A 14,074-nucleotide genomic window follows, 5' to 3' on the forward strand; every position below is an offset into this window, starting at 1 on the left:
AGGCAGACAGTACACGGGATGCTCCTGACATGGGAGGAGAGGTCAGATGGATGGAGCCCGCGGTCCTGAGGGTCTGTGGCTCAGGGTCCTGCCTTCTGACCTCCAGAGTCAGCAGAGGCCCCTGGGATCTGGGCCTGGCTGTGCCTCCTGGTTGTGCCCAGCCAGACCTTTCTGTGTCCTCCCTGACGTGGACCTGTGGCCTGCCTTGGGGAGACCTGTGGTCGCTGGTGGGCTGAGCCCCTGCTCTGCGAATGCCAGCCCTGGGTCTGGTGGCCCCAAGGGTCAGCCAGCCTTGCTTTGGCCTGCACCCTGATGGCTCTGCTGCTCCAAGGACCACCCTGCTGGGGGCGTGGCCATAATTTGGCTCTGGTCCCACCAAAGACCCACCACTGAGCTTCCCTTCCCGTGTCCTCCCCGCCTCCCTCCACCCCCAGAAAAAGCTCCCGGCGCTGCTCCTGGGCCACTCGGCAGACCTGCGGCCCGGCGAGTTCGTGGTGGCCATCGGCAGCCCCTTCGCCCTGCAGAACACGGTGACCACTGGCATCGTCAGCACAGCCCAGCGGGACGGCCGGGAGCTGGGCCTCCGGGACTCGGACATGGACTACATCCAGACGGACGCCATCATCAACGTGAGTCCGCACAGCGGCCTCAAGGCCGGTCCCCGGAGCCCCGCCCCGGAGCCCCGCCCACAGGGCCCCGCCCCCAGAGCCCTGCCCACAGGGCCCCGCCCCCAGAGCCCCGCCCACAGGGCCCCGCCCCCAGAGCTCCGCCCCCAAGAGCCCCTCTATCTCTCCAATGTCCACTGGCTGGAAGTTCTTTACATTAAGTGGAGCTCTGACTCCCGGGAGTTCTGCCCGTGGGCACCAGGCCGGCCCTCGCAGCCTTAGAGGCCGCAGCCCTGATCTAGGTCAGCCCTTCAGAGTCATAGAAATGCAGCCAAGACCTCAGAAATATCTTTGCCTAAATCACTCACCCCATCAACATCATTACCGCTATTATTGCTGCTACTGTTAGTATTTTATTGGATGCCACTTCTTGCATTCACGAAGCCCTTTGCCCAGACACCCAGCACCCGCCACCTCTCTGCTTTACCATGGTTTAGACCCTCTTCTGGGAAGTGTTGGTCTTTGAAAGACTTCTCGATGCCAGTGGGATGAGAAGCGGTGCCCTGTCCTGCATCCACTGGGGAGGGGAGAGACACGGATGAGAGGCTGGAGGGAGCCCGTGAGGTCTGGTTGGACAGCACCGGCCAGCTCAGACCCCGACGATCAGAGACGGCTGTGCACTCGGCCACTGTGGGCCTCAGCCTTCTTGTCTGTGGAATGGGCACTGAGGCCTTTGAAGCCTGTTGTGCTAAGTCACTTCAGTCGTGTCTGACTCTGCGACCCCACGGACTGTAGCCTGCCAGGCTCTTCTATCCGTGGAATTTTCCAGGCAAGAATAATGGAGTGGGTTACCATTTCCTTCTCCATTCAACCCTATTGGGGGAGGAAATTCAATTACGTGTTTCTGGGCTGGTTGGATGGTAGTTTCTAAAGAAAAAGCTTCAGAAGGCCTCCAGGAGGGGAGGTGTGGGCCCTGCTGACGTGCATTTCCTCCCTGCAGTACGGGAACTCCGGGGGACCGCTGGTGAACCTGGTGAGTGTCCCCTGGGGCGGGAGCCTTGGGTTTCCTGGGGCCCTGTTCACACTGGGATGGGCGGCACAGCCTCGAGGGGGACTTGGGACCCAGAACACGGCCCTTGCGCCTTCACACCCAACGGTCTGCGGGCCCTGGAGGAGAATGCGACCCCAAGCATGTGCTGCCCTCAGGGGAGCTGGTGCTGTCAGCGGAGCAAGGGAGTCCTCAGAGCAGCAGGACCCGGTGCCTGTGGTGGGCCTGGGGCAGGGGACACGGGTCAGGGGCCGGTCCCCTCGACGTCATGCTGGCGGGAGAGGAGCTGGGCTTGCCACGCACCTCGGCCCCCAGGCTCCCTGGGGCTGGTGTCTGGGCCATGTAAGGATAGACACAGGCGGGGTCCCGCAGGAGCTCTGGGGCAGGGGTGTCTGCTGGGCACCCCTGGGAGGAGCTGCGTCCAGGAGTGGGGTCTCAGGTGGCAGATCAGGCCAAGCTGCACCTGCCTCCTCATGTGGGGGGCGGACAGGACACGGAGGGAGCCCAGGTCGAAAGGGACAGACAGTGGAGGATGCTGGGAGCTGCCCTGGCCCCACGTCCCCCCACCCTGCTTCTTGAAAGAGAGGATAGCGGGTCCCTCAGTCCTCACCACATCCCTCTTGGTTCCAGCCCCTCAGAAGGCTGGCTGGGGGCTTCCTTGGTCAGTAGGCACAGCTTCTAGGGGGCAGACTGTAGCTTCCCAGGCCAACACTCTGCAGTGATGCAGCTAGGGGATCAGGTGTGGAGGCAAATGGCAGGAGAGGTGGGGGTCCCTGACTCAGACTTGGACCCTGGAGCACCTTTAGGGAACTTCTCAGGGAGGGCCCCCCATCTGGGAGCCAAGTCCCACAGACACGCTGCTCTGCCGCTGAGGGTAGCGGCCACTTGGGCTCTCGGAGTGACTGCCCGCTCTGATCTCCTCCCCAGGATGGTGAGGTTATTGGCATCAACACGCTCAAGGTCGCGGCTGGCATCTCCTTTGCCATCCCCTCGGACCGCATCACGCGCTTCCTCTCAGAGTTCCAGGACAAGACCAGCAAAGGTACGGAGCCCCCACGTGGGGTCAGGGACGCTGTCCCAGGGCTGAGCTCACAGCCTCCAGCAGGGCCAGGGGATCCCACAGTGCTCTGTGACGGCACCCACCCCCCAGCCCACCCTGATGTCCTGAGACCCCCACCCGGAATACCTCAGCCTCTCTCCCATCCTCTCCTCACCTCATGACGATGACCACCCCCACCCCTCTAGACAGTCCCCTCTGGCTGGGGATCATCCATCTCACCTCCCGCCCCTAGGTTTCACTTGCCTGAGCCACTCCATAGTTGCCAGACCCAAATAGAACTTCCTTCTATCCTATTAACCCATCTGCCCTCCCACCCACCACCCCATCCACCTACTCACCAACCCACCCATCCATCCTTCCACCCACCATCCCACCCACGCACCAGCTCACCCATCCATCCTTCCACCCACCATCCCACCACGCACCAGCTCACCCATCCATCCACTCATCCCTTCATCCACCTGTCTCTCCTTTCTCCCTTCTTTTTCTTGCTTTCCTTCCTTCCATCCTTCCTTCTGCTCATTCATGCATCCACCCCTCCTGCCTCTTTTTATCTATCTAGTTTTTGAGATGATGGTTTTTCTTCTTCATCTTTTGATATGGTAAATTTCTTTGGTTGGTTTTATAATATTAAACTATCCTTGCATTCCTGGAATAGACCTCACTTAGTCGTGATGTATTATCCTGCTTTATGTATTGCTAGGCTTGATTTGCTGAAAGCATTTCAAGACTTTCCACATCTATCTTCCTGAGGAATGTGGGTCTAGTTCTCTTTCTGGTTCTGGTGTTGGGATAATGAGCTGAGAAGTGGCTTAGGAAAAACAGTCCCCCTGTCCGTCTCTTCTACTGTCCATTTTCCACTGCAGGGCTATTTTACTTCTGACACATCCGGTCAGCAATGAGTGGGGTTTCTCCCTGCCAAGCTGGGTGTCTTACAATTTAACTCAGTTCTGACACTGTCTGCCTGGAGATAGCATCAGACCCCACAAGTTAAGGGCTTGGTCCTATGACTGCCCCCAGCCCCGCCTTCAGATGACCATTGCACACTGTGACTATAAACCAGAATTGCCCATGACCCCTTTCTTGGGTTCGATCATTTGCTAGAGCAGGAAAACTGTTTTCTCAACAGATAACCAGTTTATTGTAAAGGATATGTCTCAGGAACAGCCTGATGAAAGAGATGCATAGGGCAAGGTGTGTGGGAAGGATGCGGAGCCCATGGTCTCTGGGTGCACCTCCACACGATCACCAACCCAGAAGCTCTTCAAACCCATCGTTCTGGGTTTCTGTGGCGGCCGCATGACGTGGGCATGGTTGGCTAAGCTACTGTGTAGGCGTTAGTTGCTCAGTCATGTTCGACTCTGTGCGACCCCACGGCCTGTTGCCCGTCTACTGTCAACCGTAGCTTCTCTGTCCACGAGGTTCTCCAGGCAAGAATACCAGAGTGGATTGCCATGCCCTCCTCCAGGGGATCTCCCCGACCTAGGGGTTGAAGCTGGGTCTCCTGCATTGCAGACGGACACTAGCATCTGAGCCACAAGGGAAGCCTCTGAATAAGTTATTAGCCACTGGCAATTGATCCAACCTCTAGTTCATCTCCTCTCCCCGAAGCAAGGCAGAGAAGGCTGAGGAGAAACGTTCCAATCCTCCAGTTACGTGGTCGGTTCCCCTTGCAACCAACAGACACCCTTAGGGACTTTCCAAAGGTCACCTCATTGATTAAAGTCAAATGTGATTGAAAGGGACTTGTGTATAATGAAAAACCATGTGAGAGTTAGACCGTAAGGAAGGCTGAGCGCCAAAAAAAAAAAAAAAGAAGAAGAAGAAGGCTGAGCACCAAAGAATTGATGCTTTCAAAACGCGGTGCTGGAGAAGACCCTTGAGAGTCCATGGACAGCAAAGAGATCCAACCAGGCAATCCTAAAGGAAATCAACAATGGAATTTTCATTGAAAGGACTGATGCTGAAGCTGAAACTCTAGGATTTTGGCCACCTGATGGGAAGAGCTGTCACGTTGGAAAAGACCCTGATGTTAGGAAAGATTGAGGATAGGAGGAGAAGGGGACAACAGAGGATGCAATGGTTGGATGGCATCATTGACTCAATGGACATGAGTTTGAGCAAGCTCCAGGAGATGGTGATGGACAGGGAGGCCTGGCGTGCCGCAGTCCATGGGGCTGCAGAGAGTCGGCACGACTTAGTGACTGACCAACAATAACAACTTCACCTTTAGAGGTCTGGGAACTATTTCAGGAGCTGTGAGAAGAAAATGTCCTTAGAAATCTGATCACTTTAGGAAAGTACAAAAGTTTTAGGAGCTATGTGTTAGGAACCCTGGATGAAGACCAAAATATGTATACATTTCTTATTATTAGTCAAAGAATCACCGAACTAGTCACTCATTTTCAGTTTTGCAGAACCGTTTGTGTAGAACTGATATATATCTTCCTTAGGCATCGGTTAGAATTCTCCTGTAAGACCATCTGGGCTTGAAGTTACTTTGTGGCGAGATTTTTAACTACTTCAGTTTCCTTCCTAGGTACCGGGCTATAAAAAGTGTCAGTCTCTCAGTCTTGTCTGACTCTTTGCAGTCCTGTGGACTGTAGCCCACCAGGCTCCTCTGTCCATGGCATTCTCCAGGCAAGAATACTGGAGTGGGTTGCCGTTCCCTTCTTCAAGGGATCTTCCTGACCTGGGGATGGAATCCAGGCCTCCTGCATCACAGACAGATTCTTTACCGTCTGAGTCACTAGGGAAGCCCATATAGGGCTACGGAGGCTGTCTGTTGCCTCTTGAGGGAACTCTCGTAGTCTGAAATTTTCAAGAAATTTGTTCTGCTTACCTCTGTTGTCCAGTTTACTGAGATCTAGTTGTTCATCTTAGTCCCTTATCTTCTTAATACCTATAGAATCTGTAGTGATGTCACCTCTCCCATTCCCGATATTGATCATTGTGTCTTTTTCCCTCCCTAATTAGTCTGGCTAAAAGCGTATCTGATTACAAAACATCAACTTTTGGTTTTCATTTATTTTCTCCGCTTTTTCCATTTTCTGCTTCTTTGATTTCTGTTCTTTATTATTTCTTTTCTTCTGCTTGCATTAGATTTCATTTGATCTTCTTTTTCTAGTTTTAAGGAGAAGGCTGAAGTCACTGATTTGATATCTTTCTTTTTTCCTGATATTAGTACTTCAGTGCTATTAATTTCCCTCTAAGTACCACTTGACCTCCATCCCACGACGTTCGGTACGTTGTATTTGTTTTTTCAATTTAAAATGCTTTCTAATTTCTCTTTTGCTCTATTCCTTAAAGTTGGGTTATTTAGAAGTATGTATATTTACTTTCCCAGTTATTGTGAACCTTGTAGATACCTTGTGGGTTAGTTCTTCTGTGGCCAGGGAGCACGTTTTTGTGATATGACATTTTTAAAACATGCTGAGACTTGTTTAGCGCTTGCTGTTGCTGTTCAGCTGCTGAGTCGTGTCCTACTCTTTGTGGCCCCTTGGATTGCAGTGTGCCAGGCTTCCCCGTCCTTCATCAGATTTAGGATTAGACTGTGTGAGATTGTTTTGGAGTCTAAGGCATCTGCTAAGTCACAGACTGGAGAGGCTGGGGGCACAGAGCTACCACCTCAGCCTTCTGTGTTTATATTGCTCCAGCCAGGGGGTCTGCCACGCCGTTAGAGCTCACTGGGTGTTATCAATTAATATCTGGTTTTGGGAGAAGGCAGGAGAAGGTGACCAGTTCAGATCAGAGCAAGGCGACTTGGGGAGCCTGTGGGATGGGGGCTGGAGCTCTGCTTTCCACTGGGGTCGGGTGGAGGGGACCAGCAAGAGAGCAGATGTCAGAGCTGATGTGGGTGAATGGTGCCTGATGATGAGGGTGGGCCTGAAGCCCCCAGATCGGAACCAGGACCTCTCCCAGGCCCTCAGGAGTAGCCACGTGGGGAGAGGTGCCTCTGGGCACCTGGTGATGTAGGAGCCGGGCTGGGCCCAGGAGGGTGGCCCCTGCTGCCCTCTGCTCCCTGGCCAGGCCCCTCGGGGAGCACTGAGGCTCCCACGGCGGCTCTAACCGAGCCCCAACGCTCTGTCTCCAGACTGGAAGAAGCGCTTCATCGGCATCCGGATGCGGACCATCACGCCAAGGTAAGTGTCCGAAGGACGCTGGTGCCCGCTGCCCCTCACCCCCGCCTTCCTCCCGGGCCCTGGCCCCAGCGGGCCTGGCCACCAGCAGGTGCTCCCATGGGCCACGCACCAGGCTTCTGAGCCTTTGTTCAGGTCAGTCCCTCAGCCTGGAATGCCTTTCCCCCTCAGCCTGATCCAAAGGACTCCTTTCAGGTGCTCCTCCTCCAGGAAGCATCCCAGATTAGTTTTCCTAGGGCTACCACAACAAATAACCCCCAAGTTAGTGGTTTAAAACAACAGAAATGTTTTTCTGTCAACAGTTCTGGAAGCCCTCAGTCCAAACTCAAGGGGTCACCAGGGCTGCGCTCCCTGGATGCTTCGAGGAAGGGTCCTTCCTTGCATCTCCCAGCTTCTGGTGGTTCTGGGTGTTTCTTCGGCTGCATTTGCATCGCTACAAGCTCTGCCTTTCTCGTTGCATGGTGGGCACAAAGCCCCCAGATTAGAGCCAGGATATCTCCCAGACTCTCAAGAGCAGCCACGTGGGGAGAGGTGACTCTGAGGGCCTGATCACACAGGAGCTGGGCTGGTCCAAGGAGGGTGGCCCCTGCTGCCTTCTCCCTCTTCTTTCTCTGATAAAAACACCAGCCTTTGGATTTCGGGACCACCCTAAGTCAGGCTAATCTCATCTCGAGATTCTTAACCAGCCGCATCAGCCAAGTCCCTATGTCCAAACAAGGTCACATTCTGAGGCCTGAGCAGACTTGAATTCTGGGAATGGGACACCATTCTCCCTCCCCGGAGGCCACTTCGAGGGGAGGAGATGTCTCCTCTCTTGCACAGCTGCGCTTCCCTCCCCAGCTTGCACTGGGTCCCCCGGTGGCAGACCTGCCCACCCCCAACCGTGGCCATGAGCTTTTTGTGAGCAAGGGCTGGGTCCTGCTCACCCCCAGGGCCAGGACTATAACTCAGCAGGTGTCTGCAATTCTGAGTGAGTGAAATAGGGGAGGGGCTGGGGAAGAGGAGGGACAGGGAGGAGGGAAGGGAGGCAGAAGGGAAGAAGATGCAAAGTCCAGGGGTTTGGAGAAGGAAGAGGTCACTGCGCTGGGGAGACCTGGGGAGAACCCAGCTCACCTGAGTGACCCTCCCGCCCACGCGGTCCCTAAGATGACATTCGTGCCTGTGTCGGCAACCGTTCCTCTAGGGAGTAAATCTGAAAGCGACTTGGAATCGAGACCGATAAGTCACCGTCTAAAGGTGCTATTTTTCTCTTCCGTCCCGCCATCGTCCACCCGGCCTCCCGTCCAGCCTCCTGTCTCTCTGCGCCCACCCATTGTCTGTTCGCCCTCCTGCCGTCTGCCCGTCTGTCCATCGCTCTTTCCTTCCCTCCGTCCCGCCATCTGATCACACATCCCTCTTCCTCTCCTTCCCTCCTCACCCCTCCTCCCGCTCGTCCTCCCATCTGCCTGTCACTCTCCCCTCTCCACGCTTCCAATCATTCACCCTCACAGAGTTCTTTCGAGGAGCCCGAGCTGAGTGGGGGTCACAGGCAAGAAGCAGTGACAACCCAGAGTGGCCAGTGGCAGGACCCGGCAGCGCGGGGTCAGAGGAGACTCCTCGTCTCGGGTGGAGGAGGGCACGAGGGGCAGCTTTGTACTGGAGAGTCAGCTCAGAGGCCCAGAAGCGCCTTAACGGTGGAACTCTCTTTTCAGTTTGGTGGAGGAGCTAAAGGCCAGTAACCCGGACTTCCCGGCAGTCAGCAGTGGGATTTATGTGCAAGAGGTTGTTCCGAATTCACCTTCTCAGAGGTAGGCTCCACCAGAGGAAGCAAGGAGGCTGGGCGGGCGGGCTTGGGGCCTGGGCCGGACTTCACTGACCTTGCATGACCTTGAGCTTCCTGGCAACGTGGTGTAACGTGAAAGTGGCAGGCGGGATCCTGGCCAGTCCTCTAAGCTGGGCTCAGGCTGGAGGGTGAAGGCCGTCCCCTCCTTGGCCCAGAATGTCCTTCCCTTTGGGTCTGGAGAGACAGTGTAGTGGAGGTCCACACCCCCCAAGTTGAGGCCTGCATGCCAGCCTGACTCTCACCAGCCTTGCGGGTCAGCCTGGGTCTTTCCTGGCCAGTTTCCTCATCAGCAAAATGGGTATGACTCTGCCTACTCTTCCTGCCCCACGGGACACTGTCAAGATCAGTTAGGGAACAAAGCCTTGCCTTCTCGGAAACTGAGCGTGACAGAAAGGTCGAATGTTGCAGCCCGGTGGCCTGAAGCAGGCTTGGGGGGTGATGGCACTCGTGAGCCCGTGCCCTGGACCGGCTCTGGACGAGCGCCCGCCCCTCCTCCTCCCTGGCGTCCGTCTGTGCAGTGGGTGGGCTCCTTTGCATCCTGCTTCTAAACTGTAGCTTCAGGAGCAAGAAGTGGCCCATGTAGGGTCTGGGGCCCCTCGGGGGGGAGAGTGGAGCCAGGCAGGAGGGTCCCCCAGCCCCTTCAACCCAACAGGACTCGTTTTCTCTGTTTTGTGTGCTGGGCTGGAAGACGCAGATCCCTGGAGTTTTCCTGCCCTGAACATGGCACGCGTGGTCAGCCCGAAGCCGCCCTGCAGTAAAAATTGTCAAGATACAGATCTGTGATGCCAAAGAATAATCACCCCCAACTCAGGCTCTCTATGGGGGTTCTGGGCAGCAGGCAGCGTCAGGGAGAGTGGCCACATGCAGGGTGCCCCAGACAGGGGAGCTTGGTGGCGATGGTGGCTGCGGCTGACCCAGGCTGGGTCGTGAGCTGGGCGTTGCAGGTGTGTCCCCTCAGGGGCTCCTCACTGCAGCCTGTGAGGTGTGGGCTCTCGTCCCATTGCTCAGACGGGAAGACTGAGCCTTGACGCAGTCAGTCCTCCGAGGTCATGCAGCTGGTCCTCCGAGGTCATGCAGCTAGCCCGTGTGGATCTGGGTCCTGTCACCCGTGAACCTGACCTTGGTGCCACCCTGCCTGCCCTCTGGATGGAGGGGAAGGTCACGGCAAGTCAGGTGCAGAAGGGGGCTGGCCTCACTCGCTCCAGCCCTAACAGGAAAGTCTTAGTAACTGCAGCGTGGTGGAATCGATACCCCAGACCTCGCTGTAATTTGCCAAGAGTATCCCCATCCAGGGCTGCAGTGGTGGGAGCCGAGGCTCACGGGGCTGCGTCCCTGGCCCAGGTGGGGAGGCCACAGCCAGAACGTGACCCCAGTCCCTCTGCTGTGCAGAAAAGTCAACCGACAAAGCACTAGCCGGTGGTGGGACAGTGGCCTCTGCCCGGGGTGAGAGCCTGGCGGTCACGGCCCTGTCCTCGCCTGTTGCAATGACTTTCCTTAAACCTGCGGCTGTTAGAGGCACCCAGGCCCCAGCCTCTCAGGGACAAGCTGTGACCACCTCTCTCTCCCGTTGGCAGGGGCGGCATCCAGGATGGAGACATCATTGTCAAGGTCAACGGGCGGCCCCTGGCCGACTCGAGCGAGCTGCAGGAGGCTGTGCTGACCGAGTCGGCCCTGCTGCTGGAGGTGCGGCGTGGCAACGACGACCTGCTCTTCAGCATCGCACCCGAGGTGGTCCTGTGAAGGCAGGGCCGTCTCCCCCACCCCGCCCACCGCCAAGGACCGGGGGCCCCTTGGGCTGTCTCCCTCCAGAGCTGCTGCCCCTCACGGGATCAGGACAAAGGACCCGGGTCGGTCCTCAGCACAGCCAGCAGACTCTTCCCGGCGTCCAGGACCGGAGCCACAGGCTGGCTGGGCTTGGCCAGGGGCCCGCATCTCAGCCGCATCACGGTGTCCCCCACCCCACCCCCAAATGCTCCGGGGGGCCCCCCCACATTCCCAGATCTAGAAGACTCTCGCATTCCCCCCAAAGCCCCTCCTCTCTCCCGCCTTCCTGCCTTTGCACCCGTCCATAGGGTACTTCTCTGTAAACGCCTGCCGTTCCTTCCCCATCCGCACCTCCCCAGCTCTCACTGATCAGGTCTCAGGCCCCCAGCCTCCTCCTCTCCCTGGGGTGCCCCTCTGTCCCCCCCCCAACCCAGCACAGCGCCTATCACCTTAAATGACCAGGGCTGTCTGCCTGGCTCACCTGCTCCCACTGAGGAGTCCGGTGTGGCGGGTCTGGCCGGCAGCTGGCACTGTGAAGGGTCCCCTGATGACCTAGCCGAGCCCTAGGGCTTGGCGACCAGCCCTGGCCTCCCAGGTGGGAGAGAAGCAAGCAGAGAGGGAGCAGAGAGTAACTCCCACCCCCACCTCCCAGGAGGCTGGCCTGTCCTCCTGGAGAAGACCCTGGGGTGGGGTGGGGGCTGCGGAGGAAGCTGGGACCTGCGGGCAAGGGGAGGCGAGGACTGAGCCGCTGGCCTCCCCAGCTGTTCTGTGGGCAGCGGGGACTCATGGCGCCCCCTCTCGGCGGGGAGCCTGTTTCCGGGCGGCTCCGTGAGCTCCCCAGTGCAGCCCGGTCCCCGGCTGCTTGTACTGTGTGTCTCTCTACTGTATGGAGATTAAAGTTTACAAGCACGTGGTTCTGAGCCAGCAAGGGCGTGTCTGGGGCCCCCTGCCCGCTGCTGCACAGTTTCTCCTGACCCAGAGCCAACCCATCCGTCAGCAGGCACAGAGAGGGCGGGGGGTCCACCGCCAGGAGCAGCGCCCGAGCATCACCATGCCCCAGCCGGCCTGCCCTCAGCCCCAGGCTCCCCACTTTGACTCCTGGCCCCCGGTCCCCAGCAAGATGCCTCCCCTCCCCATTGCAGGAGCCTCTCCCCTGGCACAGGAGGGTCCTGAGACCACCCGCCTCCTGGCAGTGGCCTCCTGGCCACTTGGAGAGGGGTCTGGCTGGCAGCAGCGAGCCCACGGAGTGTGCAGTGCATGCCCGGTCAGGCCGTGGGGTGAAGTCTCCCTGGGTCATCCCCACTGCAGACCGCCCAGCAAGGGGGCTTGAGGCAGTACCGGGGAGGGCGGAGCAAAGCCAGCTGCCCGGGATCCCAGCAGGGGCTGCCGGCAGGGACCGAGAGCTGTGAAGTCACCCAGAGCCCGCCCCCAGGGTCGCATGAGCAGGAGGGTAAGGGGCGCTGATCCAGGCTGAGAAGGAGAGCCCAGCCCAGAGTTCTGGACCACCATCCTGGAAAGATGGAGACCCCTTTGGTCCAGACCTCTCAGAGCAGCAGCGCCTGCCCCCAGCTGGCCTCTGTGTGACCACAGCCAGCTTGTCCCTCGGGGGTGGGGGAACTACAGATGTCACGCTTTCCCAACTCCTAAAGCCTGAGATTCGACAGGTCCAAACTTAAATGACCCGCCAAGGGGGCTAATTTTAGGAGCTAGCCTCGGATGGCCACGGTGGTAGCTGGAATCCCGCTCAGTACCTAGAGGGACTCGTGCGAGATGGGCCCAGAGTGTGGGGGGCTGGAGGGGCTGAGGGGGGCTGACTGTGTGGCCACAGGCCGGCTGGACAAATGGGGTGGGGGTGGATAGGGAATCAGACTGAAGAGCTCTCAGCACCGACAGCCGTAAAAGAACCCGAGCACGTCTGATGATGCCATGATCCCATTCACCAGCCTAGTCTTGCAATCCCAGGGTTCAGACGATCACAGAACTGAGCACACTCCCCAGCCGCCAGGCCACGTCCAGGGCCTGCTGAGGAAGGAGGGGGCTGGGCCCAGAGGCCACCCTGCAAGGCACCTCCCAGCCCCACCACGCAGTGGTCCCTGCCACCCACCAGCCAGCCCACCCCCACACCCCGTCCACCCTGAGCGGGCTCCTACCACAGCCCACCCCGCAGCCAGCGTCCTCCGGAACTGTCCGGGCACCTCCCCGGAGCCTGGCCCAGCCCGCACTGTGGGACCACCCACCTTGCAGCCAGCCCCCATGCCACTCGCCCACCCAGGGTGGACCAGCCCATCCCCACAGAGCAGGCCTGTGCCATCTCACCCCCCGCCCCTTCCCCCCATCCACTGCCCAATCCGGAGCAGTCCTGATGCCCAGGGTCAGTCCACTTGCTGAGGTCCCTGCTCTCACCGGCCCTGAGCGGGCCCCTGCTTTGCACATCCACAACGGCGCACAGAGCTTGGTCCTTGTTCTCCATCTCTGGCCCCCTGACAGTGTGCCCAGCGGCCACGTGGTCCTCCCTGGGGGTAGGGAGCCCGGGGGAGCTGGGCCATCTGCCCAGATCAAGGCCGCTGGCCTGGGGGCCTGGGCTTGGCCCGACGATGAGCGGGAAGTAGGGCACTCAGAGCGGAGGCTTGGACTTGAATGGGGCCAGGTGTCTGAGAGGGCTCTGGGGCCCGCAATCAAGGGGGTCAGTTCGATTCCTGGTGAGAGCTGCTTCCTGGCCTGGCAGAGGTTGCTGATGGCTCTATGCCCAGGAGGCAGGGGTAGGGGTGGGAATGGGGAGGGGGCAGGAGAGGACTGGAGTCCCTTCCTACAGGGGTGGTAATCCCACCGTGAAGCTCCCCGCCTCGTCTAACCCTGCTCGCTCCCCCAAGGCCTCGCCTCCACTTCCCACGACGCTGAGGATAGGGAGGGCTTCCGCTTGTGAAACTGGGGGACACAGTCCAGTCCTTGGCACAGCGGCGCCGGTCAGGAGGAACGGAGCGGGGAAGCAAGGGAAACACGCAGGCCTGTGGGTGTTGTGCTGGAGGGATCAGGGGGTGACAAGCTGGCTGAGCCTCTGTGAAGAGCTGTGCAGGTGGAGAGCTGTTGGCAGTGCTGGTCCCCCCTGCCCTCCTTCCAGAGGGCGGAGTTAGTGTCCTCTGGGCCCAGAGGGGGCCCCCAGGCCCCAGAGGGAGCCCTGAGCCCAGAACTGTCCCTTGCAGCTGCAGGTGTCCTCAGAAGTGCAGGTGTAGGGGGATCATGGCCGGCCGTTCCCGCCTGAGACTTGGAGAGACAGACAGCAGGGTGCCCATCACCTGCCCAGAGGTCCAGAGGCATCACATACTTGCAAGTGGCCAGGATGGTCACCACCGCCCTCCGGGCATTTTCCAGAACCATCTTCCGCTGAGGTCTGGCGCTGGGGTGCACCAGGCTCCCTGACATGGTCTCTGCGGGTGTTAATGATGACCAGCCCATCGCCCCCCACTTCCACCACCACCCAGAAACCCTCGTGTTTGGAGGGCAGTCGTGACTGTGGCCCCAAAGGGGCAGGGCTGAGGCCCGTCTGGCCCCAAAGCTGCTTTGCTGCAGCAAGTGTCAAATTAAATGTCGCACAGGGGGGCTTCCCTGGCGGTCCAGTGGTTAGGAACTGGCACTTTC

The 14,074-nt window shown here is 58.7% G+C and overlaps 1 protein-coding gene across 1 annotated transcript in view; it reads left to right on the forward strand.

Annotated features, from left to right (window-relative positions):
* HTRA3 (HtrA serine peptidase 3) overlaps nucleotides 1–11,351 on the forward strand; it is a 29,731-nt gene extending 18,380 nt beyond the window's left edge. Inside the window, exons 4-9 of the mRNA XM_018049793.1 lie at nucleotides 435–629; nucleotides 1,606–1,638; nucleotides 2,581–2,695; nucleotides 6,807–6,855; nucleotides 8,544–8,639; nucleotides 10,249–11,351. Coding sequence (XP_017905282.1) covers nucleotides 435–629; nucleotides 1,606–1,638; nucleotides 2,581–2,695; nucleotides 6,807–6,855; nucleotides 8,544–8,639; nucleotides 10,249–10,414 — 654 coding nt within the window. The 3' untranslated portion in view covers nucleotides 10,415–11,351. The remainder of the gene's footprint in view (nucleotides 1–434; nucleotides 630–1,605; nucleotides 1,639–2,580; nucleotides 2,696–6,806; nucleotides 6,856–8,543; nucleotides 8,640–10,248) is intronic.

The sequence above is a fragment of the Capra hircus genome, chromosome 6 (genome assembly GCF_001704415.2).
Source record: "Capra hircus breed San Clemente chromosome 6, ASM170441v1, whole genome shotgun sequence".
Taxonomy (NCBI): domain Eukaryota; kingdom Metazoa; phylum Chordata; class Mammalia; order Artiodactyla; family Bovidae; genus Capra; species Capra hircus.